Consider the following 10451-nt stretch of genomic DNA (forward strand, 5'->3'; position numbering starts at 1 on the left):
GAAGTTGTTGTTCTCTTCTATTGCTTTCTGAAGCACTTCTTTCTCATGCTCTCGTTTCTCAGCAAGCTGCTTCAAGACTTCAGCTTCGTGGGACTAGAAAAAAGTTTAGCGGGCTAGCCTCTCTCTGGGTGTCTTTAGCATTAATTAAATTAAGATAGAAATTACTTATCAGGGGATTAAGAGGCAAAAAATAGGATCCCTAAGATACTCAGAACCTGAATTATCCCTATCAGAAAATATCATGAAAATCATCTTTTTTTCTAGCACTTGCATTTACTTTAGGAAACTGCCAATAGCTTGTTTTTCTCCCAACAATTTAAGGCAATCCTTTTAAGATTTATTGTTTAATGGTATCCAAATGAGCTGAGTAATAGATAAGCAAAAATGGTACTTCGTTGTAAAGAATTTTGGTTGTGGGGGCTGGGGATTTAGCTCAGCGGCACAGCGACTGCCCGGCAAGCGCAAGGTCGTGAGTTTGGTTCCCGGTACCAGAAAAAAAAAAAAAAAAAACTTTGGTGGTTTTAACTTGAAAAGCTACCCAAAGAAAACTAGCTCACTATACAAACTTTATTACCCATAACTGATAAACATTCACAAGTGTTTGAAGGCATCAACTTGTAGGTTGTAACACAGCAACTGGCACTGGTTCTAGTCACTCTCTTTCGCAATACCCTAGTCAAGAGTTTCACTATATTTAGCAGTTACTATGTAAAACAGGTTAATGATCACCAGGGCCAAGGGTGATAACTAAAAATCTTCCACTAGTCCAGCCTTTAGTTGTATTGCTTCCTCCTATTCCTATTCCACGAACTCAAAAACTACATGAAAGATCAGGAATAAGATGATGCACCTGTGTGAACATTGCCATTTTTTTCCAAGGGGGAGATGATTCACAGTGTTGGCAATGGGTCAGTACATACCCAAAACACATGGCACTGAAAGGTATATGATACATGCTACAGCAGTTTAAAAAGGGGTGTGTGTAAGCCAGGCATGGTAGTCCACACCTGTAATCCCAGAGCTCAGGAGGCTGAGGCAAGAGGATCACTGCGAGTTCCAGACGAGCCTGGGCTACAAAGTGAGCTCAAGGCCAGCCTGAACTGCATAGCGAGACCTTGTCACAAAAAGATCCCCCTCCCCACAAAAAAGGACAAAAAAATTTTTTTCAAAATAAAAGGGTGTCTACAAGCACATATGCACTACCTTTCAAATCACAGTAGCTATGCTGATCTGGGTTGCATTACTACTTACTTCATCTTTTTTCTGTTGTTCTTGGGGACAGAACCTGGGCCTCATTAGGCCAAATACTCTATTACTGAGCCACATTCCAACCATACTTCATTTTTTTGGTGCCCTACTTCCCCTAACTTTAAAAATAAACTCACCCATCCTAATCACAGTTGTTGGGAAAGGGGAGACTACCTGAGAATTTATGTGAAGTTCTTAATGAGCAGAATAATATCGACTGGAAAGAAACACTCCAAAATGTAAACAGTGGTCATCTCTGAGAACTAGGATAACTAATGCTCTTAATTTCCAGTTACAAACTTCTGTTTTCCCATTTTTTATAATTATAATTAGTATTTGTTGATTTATTGAAAAGATGGGTACTTGATAACTGTTAGATAAAAACTACGACAGTATTAGTTCAACAATACAATCACATTGCTAGCAATTTAAAATCTTTGTTGTACAGCTCTCAACTAAAGACACAAAGAATTATCTGCCTACAAATGGTCTATTTTTCAAAGAGAAGCATAAGAATGATCTGAGCTTGAATTCTCCACTTCCTAGCTATACGACTTCACAAAAATAACATTTCTAAGATTATTTTCTAATATCTATTATCTGTAACAACTCCTACCCCATAAAGTCACTGTATTAAAGGAGAAAATATAAGTAAAGGGGGTGGCACATAATAGGAGCTCAATAAATAATGACTCATTTTTTTGCAGCATTGATATAATTTTCATAGTAATAGTCATGGTATAGTTACAATTCTATTTTCTTCCAGTTATGGATATAAAACCAATTGGCCCCATTACAGAAACAAATACCCCAATTTCTGTGAATTGTTATGTTTACCTTGCGTCTTTCTTCTGCAGCTTCTAATTTCTTCTGAATTTCCTCCAGGGAAAGATCCTTCTTCTTTGGAGGGGAAAGGGGGAAATCTGGGACAGATTCTTTTGACCGAGGGCTAAGAATCAGCTCAAAAGCCTGGCCTGAAGCACGCTTCTCCAGTTCTTTCACCTGAATATCTGGAGTTGATCATATTTATGATAAGTCAGAAAAATGCGGTTCTCCTATTCCAGTAAATGGTTTTGTAATTTTCTAAAAACCAGGTCAATTTAATGAGTGGAATTATGCCTGATGAAAATGTGTTTGTAGGCAAGAAATTACTAACTACTACCTCCCAGAAAAATAAAGCTTAATATTTTTGCATTAATAAGTATCATTTTGAGAAATCAGTATTTAACAATTGTTTTAATAATCTTTTTAAAAAAATTATTAAAGTCTTGTGCAAACTCCACAATTTTACTTTAGACCAAGCCAAATCATCTAATTATGGGCACTCAGAACAATCAAGTGATAGTAATTTGTTCTTGATTCTCCTAGTCATAAAACAAATTTTTGATAAGACTAAAACATAAAAGCCAAATTAAAAGCTTAAGACCTGAGTCACCTCCTATTCTAAAATCTTAAACCCATCACAATTTCAGCTTTTCTATATAGATTACCTACCAGAAGAAGCCATGGTGAATAGAAGACAAGAGACTGGCAGTGTATTCTACACAATCCACTGGCAAGGAAAGCCCTGAAAATGATTTTCAAGAGCACGCAATCAATTTCTCTGCATTTCTGTACGTCACACAAACACAAAGGGATTTCAAATCACTGCCGCACAAATCAATGCCAAAAGATCACTACATGGAAATAAAGACATCATTAACCAGTAAAGAAAATTATCAATATTTCTTTAAAAATAGTGAAACACATTGGGAAATCCAAACTGAGTAACAATGGTTCCAGAAAATAAAGTTAACTAAAGGTGCTCACTCAAAAGACAACACCTAGCTTTTTAAAATTAAAAGAGGTTGTCAAAAGGTTGGAGGATTTTTAAAAATTCTATAAACCGATTTTTTTCTTCCAAACCACGAAAAGATATTCCAGATTCAACCCAACAGTGAAATCGATGCCATCTTAATACAGAACTGCCTACAATTCATTGTGCAAATGAAACACCCACCCTTGCTTTGTCTGTGTCTGCCATGGTGGATAACAAAACGCCCAAGCTAATATTAACCAATAATGTTCAACTCCTATTGTTCCTGGGGTTTAAGCTTCTTGACCAACAGCGTGCACAATTAAAATTTTAGGAACCTCGACGTTTTAAGTTATATTTGCTGTCTTATTTCATTTTTTCATTAAAAAAAAAAAAAGATACCCCTTATCGATTTCTTTTAGGGTCGGGTCTCTTGGAAACCCCAGGCTAGTCCCGAAAACGTAGGACTACAGGTCCCCGACAGCTAGAAACTGCAATCTGCGGCAGGGAGAACATTCTACCCCAGAAACGCCTTAACTAGCCACAGCTCCCGACCCCGAAAGGATGTGGGCGTGGCCCTGGCCCAGGCAAGCCAAGCGGGGCAGTCGCCCCCGGCCAATCAGAGCACGCCCTCAGTTCCACCCTTGGCCCCACCCTCTTCCTCCCCGCGCCTTTTCGAATCTCCGCGAACTCTCAACACCCGGGAGCCCGCGCGTGGGAAGGGGAGGGAGGGGCGGGGCTAACGGTCCTATCCGGGTAATCTCGCCCCTCCCGGGCTCGCCGCGAGGGATGACCCCCCCCCCCACTCCCGCCAAAAACACTTCCAGCCCGCCGCCCCCCGCCCCGGCGCCACAATTCGGCGGGTGGGGCGGGACGGGGAAACACACTGCTGGGCGGCCCCGCTGTGGGCTCCACACCTCCTCCCGTCGCCTCTATCACCAACCTGTCGCCCCCCAGCTGTCCGCGCCCTGCGTCGTGGGGATCGCCCCTCGGTCACATGCCACGGCGGCGACTGCAAAGAGGGGCGGTGCGCAGCTCGGCCCGAGGCCGCAGCTCCAGAGGCGCGCCCTGCTCCTCCAGACAATGGGGACCCCCGAAAATCCGAGTTCCCCCGGCCAGCGAGGGAGGCAGGCGGGACGGAGACCCACGCCTCCTATTGTCTCAACGGCACCCCGGGGCTCACATCCAGAGCCGTCCCAGCTGGCCGCGCCCCTTCCCCAACGACAACCGCGCCCCCAGGGAGCGGAGACAAAGCCGAGGCTCCGCCCGAGCCTCACACAAATGGAGCGACCCCCGCCCGCCAGCCGCTCGGGGCCCCGCGGCCCCGCCTGTCGCCCTCCACAGAGGGGGCTGCTGCCACAGCCCCGCCCGGCCCCTCCCGCCCGCCGCGTCCCTCTCGCCGGGCCGCCGCTGTTGTCTTCTCCGAAAGCCCCGCACCCACCTGCTTGGTCCGAGCCGCCTGGCCACACTCTGAGCACCAACAGACCTGGGCGCGCACAAAAGCGCCAAACAGCGGCACGTGACCTCCCCGCGGGGCTCCGCATTGGCCGAGCGCGGCGGCACGTGCCGGCCCCGCCCCCGCCCGAGCGGGTCCCGCCCTCGGACCCCCACGCACCTCGGGAAATGTAGTCCGGGTCGGCCGGGCGGGAGGACAATGCGGAGGGTGGGGGCGCTTGGGAGGGTCTCCTGGCGTGAGCCGGCCTCGGGCGGCGGCTCTCCGCGGAAGAGAACGTTGCCGCGACCCCCCAGGACTAAGGGGTCTCCGTGTCTGGAAAAAGGGCGGGGCGGAACAGGGTAGGGGTGCAGCACCACCAGTTAGACCTCAGCTGCCTGGACTCTTCCTCTGCGTGGCGAGTGCCTTGCATCGCCTCAAGGGCAGCGCTGGGACAGAACAGTGTCCTTTCTGGTGCACCACCCTGCTCTGTAGCCTGAAACCCCCGAGCCCTGTGACAAGACACTGCCCCTCCACGCCCCAGTGTGGCCCCCTAATCCCTGCCCTCGGCCCCTTACCACGGATACTCGCGTGTCACCTGTATTACGCCATGACATCATCATAGTCCCTAAACTCATTCCATGCTAACGGGTCATGGGCGTGGCCCTTCCTTCTCTATGTGCGTTCCCGATACCATTCTCAGCCTCCCGAGCTGGAGACCGAAGACGTGTGCGAGACAGCATTAGGCCCTGGAATTTGATCTCCTCTGGTCTAACAAAGCCACTCGGCTTAAATGTAGACTGCATCTGCTCTGCCCAGCCTTTGCCGGTGTTAGGAAGAGCAGTAGCAGTTCTAGATACACAGACTGCAGCTAAGTGTTGCTTTTGTTCTTGGAGCACGTGCTCCCCTAGAACAGTGTCGGGCTCTTTTTAAGAATCAAAACAAAAGGAGCCACAAGGTCAATGTTTCCTCTGGCCTGGATAGATCAGAACCACAGGAAAGGCATAAAGGAAATTGGTCAAACTCTGGCTGTCTTAGAATGACTGACCTCCCTTTCCCCATAAAATGAGGATAAGAATAAATGTCTATAAAAAAAAAAAAGAATAAATGTCTATGGTTCTCGGATCAGACCCCTTCTCCCACTCCCCTGACAAAGCTGTGTCCTTGGGTGGTGGTCATTGCATCAAGGAACCTACTTTGAGATCCTTACTGAGCAAAGAAGACACCTTCATTTTATTAATGAGCTTGGTCTCCCCAAACCAAGGAACACATATGACCAACTGTCCAGAAACAAGGGTCCTAATTCTGAAAGACTCCTACATCTAGTTACTAGTGATGTGCCAGAGATAAAATATAATTAATTGGTGCCCAGGACAGTGAAAACTGGATCATACAGGCGGCAAACACCATACAAAGCAAACAATTAGCAATGCACTGTTGCCTGAAATATGCTTGTTGCAGCATTTTCTCCAACAAACGCCCTTGTATGGGGTCGGCCTCCCCCAGCCAATCTAAGTAGCTCTTGGTTAGCATGTGAGCAGGACCAGGAATGATTCAGATTCTGAACCCTGAAAGGCCTCTGCCCACCCTCCTCTCTGCCCTTCTGTCTCTCACTCTCTCTTTCTCTCTCTCTCTCTCTCTCTCTCTCTCTCTCTCTCAAACTTAGCCTCAGAACAACCAGGTGCATCCATCTGTCAGTTTTCCAAGCAGAATCTCAGAAATCATAAAGCCAGAAAGGGGTGGGGATAGACCTTGCTGAAAAATGACAAGCAGGCAACACAAATGAGTAGGACCCCAAGGCCTAAAGGTCTGTTGCCCTCTGAACCAGCCTTTTTTTTTTTTTTTTTTGTCTTTCTGTGGCATGGTCTCCCTATGCAGTTCAGGCTGGCCTTGAGCTCACTATGTAGCTCAGGCTGGTCTCCAACTCAGGATGATCCTTCTGCCTCAGCCTCCCCGAGTGCTGGGATTACAGGTATGTGCCACCACGCCCAGTTCAGCCTTTTATCTTGAAGTCTTTGTACTTCATCAGGAGGTTTGCATAGGAAAGGGTCCCACCCATTTGATTTTTCTCAAATATAAGAAATCATCACACAAAAACCTCACATTTCTCTTCATTTGTTAATGTTGTGACATAAAAAAATTAATCTTTTAAAATACTGATTATTTTAAAGCACTTAAACCAGTCCCCACCATCACCACTTTTTTTTCCCTTCTCCCTAGAGCAGATGTCTATTTCCATGGCAACCACAGCTAGGAACCATAGATGTTAGAACTCATGTCGATTTTTAATCTTTTTTAGCCATGCCACTTGGCTTCTGGGTTTGTTGTTAGATGTCTGGTTCTGCCAGTCTTTGTGACAAGGATTTCCTGAAGTCCTCACTGCTGTTTGGAGACAGTGGGGGATAGGGTAAGGTTTCCCCTAGAATGATCCTGTGAATAAACAGAGGTAGAATAATGCTTTTTCTTTAGGGTGGGGTTGCTTTCTGAGAGGCAGACCCGCCCCTATTCTATTGTTAACTCTTATGGGTGTTCATTTACATGGTTCCCTGGAATAGGAAGAGTTTTTGAACTGTAAGAGAGAGAACACCATTGTCACCACTTTGGAGAGGGATGAAGTCTCTCTTCTGGAAGGTTTCCTACAACTGACTTCAAGATCCACTCCCTTTTGAAGAGGCAGCAAGGAGTTAACATTCCCATCTTGGAGCTTTCCATCTTTGCCCAGGAGAATTATTTTTGCTCTTGCTCAGATGGTTTGGTAGGATTGTTACGAAGCTGGCTGTGACTATGGATTAGCGCAAAGTGAAGTCGAGATATGGCAGCCATCCAGCTTATTTGATCTGGTTAGACAGCTAAAGGAGGGCACTTCAGGCTTCAAAGCCCAGGAGGGATGTCTACACTGATGAAATGCGCGGGGCTGTTGTCAGATCTCCTGTATTCCCAGAGAGACGGCAGCCTTTGTTCATTGTTGGTTCTGAGGCTGCAAGGGTTGTCTCCCACACAAGCGCCGCAGACTTCCACTGCTGATCTCGAGGGCCTGTCTTTGGCCAAGGGGTGTCGTGGGAGAGGTTTTCTTATTGTCCCCAGCGTCTCTGTTCCCTTTGTCCCTTCATTCTCAGGATCTGTGCTCCAACCTTCTCTTCCCTGTTCAAAACCTATCTGCAAAGCTGCTATTTCACACCTCTGTCTCCCTCACTTGACCATTGGGTCCTCAAGGGCAGGGGCATTGTCTTTGTCTTGGTGTCCGGAGTGCCCAGGACTGGACCTGTCGAAGGATGGGAACTTGAATGTTCTGGCCCTGCCCGACAATGCTTGGTATGTTGAAGTTCTGAACACTTGTTTTTTTTTTTTTCCCGTACCAGGAACCGAACTCACGACCTTGCGCTTGCCAGGCAGGCGCTGTGCCGCTGAGCTAAATCCCCAGCCCCCTCTGAACACTTGTAAACTAACATTGCTAGAGAGATTTCTTGATTGCTATAGATTATTGAATGAATGTAGTGTATATTAGACATGTACCCTTTGGTGGGAATTGTCATTGGTTTTGTTTTGTTTTTTGAGACAGGGTCTCTCTATGTAGCCCAGGCTGGTCTCAAACTCATAGCAATCCTCCTGCCTCAGCCTCCCAAGTGCTGAGATTCCAGGAGTGAGCCCCCATACCCGGCCTGAATTGTAATCATTGGATTAACTCTTTCCATAGGCTCTGGTATTGGTTTTTCTCCGGTACCGGGAACCGAACTCACGACCTTGCGCTTGCCAAGCAGGCGCTTTGCCACTGAACTAAATCCCCAGCCCCTGGCTCTGGTATTTATATCTATTTAAATTTAGTTTTTTTGAGGTACAGTACTAGGGATCAAACCCAAGGCCTCCTAAATGGTAGACAAGGATTCTACCTCTGTTAGGCAAAAATGAGAGTAGGTGAGCTGCACTGTAGGAGGCAGGCTTTAATGGAGTTAAAAACGGAGAGAGACCATTTGGCACTAGACCACAATGACACTGTCTCACAACCTCTGAGCTACATCGCCACCCTTATTTTATTTTATTTTTTTGGCACTGGAAATTGAACCCAGAGCCTTCAGCATGCTAAACACACTCTCCACTACCAAGTTACACCCACAATCTCCCCATAGAGTATTTATAAAATTAAATTAATTTAACATTTTGAACAAACACGTTCGCTGGGTTTAAAAATAACGTGTGACAGTTTCTCCTCCCTTCTCTATCTCTATCTGCCAATTTCTCTTCCTACTGCTCTCCCATCATAATCATTCTTATCAATTTCCTGTATATTCCTGAGTTTCTTTGTGTGCACACTGAATAAATTTATAGATATGCTTTATTTTTATTTATCTGTAGTGGTGGGGATTGAACCTCGGACCTCCTGCATGTCAGGCAAGGTTTTTACCATTAAGCTACACCCTCAGCCCATACATGTACATTTTCTGTCTCTCCTTTTTCATACAAATGGTAGCCTGCTATAACTGTTCTGTGCTTAACAGCTTTCACATAGCAGTGTATGTCAGGAGTCTTTTCCCTGTTCATACATGGAGCTTGTCCTTGGTATGAATGTTCTGTGATCTAATTAATCAGTGCTCTATCCATACCTCTTATGTTATTCCCAACTGTTTGCCATTTCAAACAGTGCGGTTATGAATGACCTCATACATATGGCATTTCCCATGTGAGTGAGTAAATCTGCAAGATATATTCCTAGAAGTCAAAGGACAAACACATTTATAGTTTGGGTAGTGCCAAATTGCCTTCCACAGAAGTGGTACCAATTCAACACTCACCATGTGGTGTTTTAATTCATTATCTCAATTCATTCAAAAGTGGTTTGTCTCTAGAAATTTCAGGCATTAGGGAAGAGCAGGGGAAGGTCTGGACATCCCAGGAAAGATGTGGCTGTCAATTCTGTGTAACAAAAAAAAAAAAAAAAAAATTCTGTGTGTATTAATTACCTGACAATCAGTGGCTGATCCAAGACAAGTTCTGATGCCTGCACTGCAGCACTTGCCTTAGTTAGTCTTGTAGAAGTGGCTATAGGTGTCATCAGGAGGTCAGAATATTTTGAAGGCAGGGTCTTTTTCGTTGCTGCATTCTATCCCCCCCATCCTTGATAGAATGCCTCGCACAAATCTTACTTAATTTTTTTCCCAGTACTGAAGTTTGAATCCAGGGCCTTTCCACTGAGCTACATTCCTAGCCCTTTAAAAAAAAAATTGAGACAGGGTCTTACTAAGTTGCCAAATTACCAGGCTGGGCTTGAATTTGTGGTCCTCCTGTCTTGGCCTCCCAGAATGTTAGGATTATACGTGTGTGCCACCTTTGGGGCCACTTTAATTAAAATATGCTTCCCTCCCACATTTTTCTATTTTCAAAATCATGGGTCTCATGGTTACTAAATAACATGTCTTAATCATTTTGACAGCATTTTTCTTAGTGGTACATAAAATAATGGTCTGACTTAAAAATCAATGGAATTTTCAAATCAATGAACTATGGAAAATTGCACATTACATATAAATGTGTGAGCGGAATGGGGCCACTTGTCCCAAGCCTTCTCTGTCTTCTCAGTCCGTGTTCTAACTGACCTTCACCCTTTATGGAAGGCTGTACCCTCTCCTAATGATTCCTCTTATGGGATTCCTTCCTGGCTTCCATCTCTGTACTGAACTCTAATACCATCCAACTGCCCAAAGGATAGTCCCTCATAAGGGCCTCAAGCCCAGGATGATGTACTTTTTGTTTTGTTTTGTTTTGTTTCCGGTACCAGGAATTGAACTCATGACCTCGCACTTTCCAGGCAGGCGCTGTGCACTGAGCTAAATCCCCAGCCCCAGGATGATGTACACTGAATAAACATATTCCCACCGCCTCAAGTCTGGTTTTCCCCATTCAGCTCGTGCCTCTGATAGACTCAGTTTAAAAACTTAACCTAGACTCAGTGTTGCTTTTCTTGTCACCCAAGGCCTCTGGCTA

The 10451-nt window shown here is 45.5% G+C and overlaps 2 protein-coding genes and 1 long non-coding RNA gene across 5 annotated transcripts in view; all 3 read right to left on the reverse strand.

Annotated features, from left to right (window-relative positions):
• Positions 1-4574, reverse strand: part of Stmn1 (stathmin 1) — a gene marked incomplete in the record, with an annotated part of 5642 nt that extends 1068 nt beyond the window's left edge. The window contains 4 exon segments of one of the 2 annotated variants that reach the window (XM_013519745.1): positions 1-93; positions 2086-2258; positions 2743-2815; positions 4485-4574. In XM_013519745.1, coding sequence (XP_013375199.1) covers positions 1-93; positions 2086-2258; positions 2743-2755 — 279 coding nt within the window. 2 annotated transcript variants of the gene reach the window in all.
• LOC106149695 (forkhead box protein G1) lies at positions 4317-5449 on the reverse strand. The gene is made up of 2 exons (XM_013519458.1): positions 5054-5449; positions 4317-4811 (listed from the first exon to the last, which is right to left on the reverse strand). Exons 1-2 carry the CDS (start codon positions 5111-5113, stop codon positions 4317-4319), a joined length of 555 nt encoding a protein of 184 aa, XP_013374912.1. The 5' UTR covers positions 5114-5449.
• A 1136-nt stretch (positions 5450-6585) lies between these two features.
• LOC102010969 overlaps positions 6586-10451 on the reverse strand; it is a 31730-nt gene continuing 27864 nt past the window's right edge. Inside the window, exon 3 of one of the 2 annotated variants that reach the window (XR_262656.1) lies at positions 6586-7737. This is a non-coding gene — a long non-coding RNA (uncharacterized LOC102010969). Of the gene's footprint in view, positions 7738-9259; positions 9384-10451 lie in introns of those variants that run through there. The other variant, XR_001236120.1, reaches the window with a different exon arrangement.

The sequence above is a fragment of the Chinchilla lanigera genome, unplaced genomic scaffold, assembly GCF_000276665.1.
Source record: "Chinchilla lanigera isolate Chin_1 unplaced genomic scaffold, ChiLan1.0 scaffold00051, whole genome shotgun sequence".
Taxonomy (NCBI): Eukaryota; Metazoa; Chordata; class Mammalia; order Rodentia; family Chinchillidae; genus Chinchilla; species Chinchilla lanigera.

Coding starts and splice junctions, on each gene's coding strand:
- LOC106149695 (XM_013519458.1), bottom strand. CDS start 5,113: ATGAGTTTAGGGACTATGATGATGTCATGGCGTAATACAGGTGACACG. Junction 4,812..5,053: donor GTGACACGCGAGTATCCGTG/GTAAGGGGCCGA, acceptor CCCTTTTTCCAG/ACACGGAGACCCCTTAGTCC.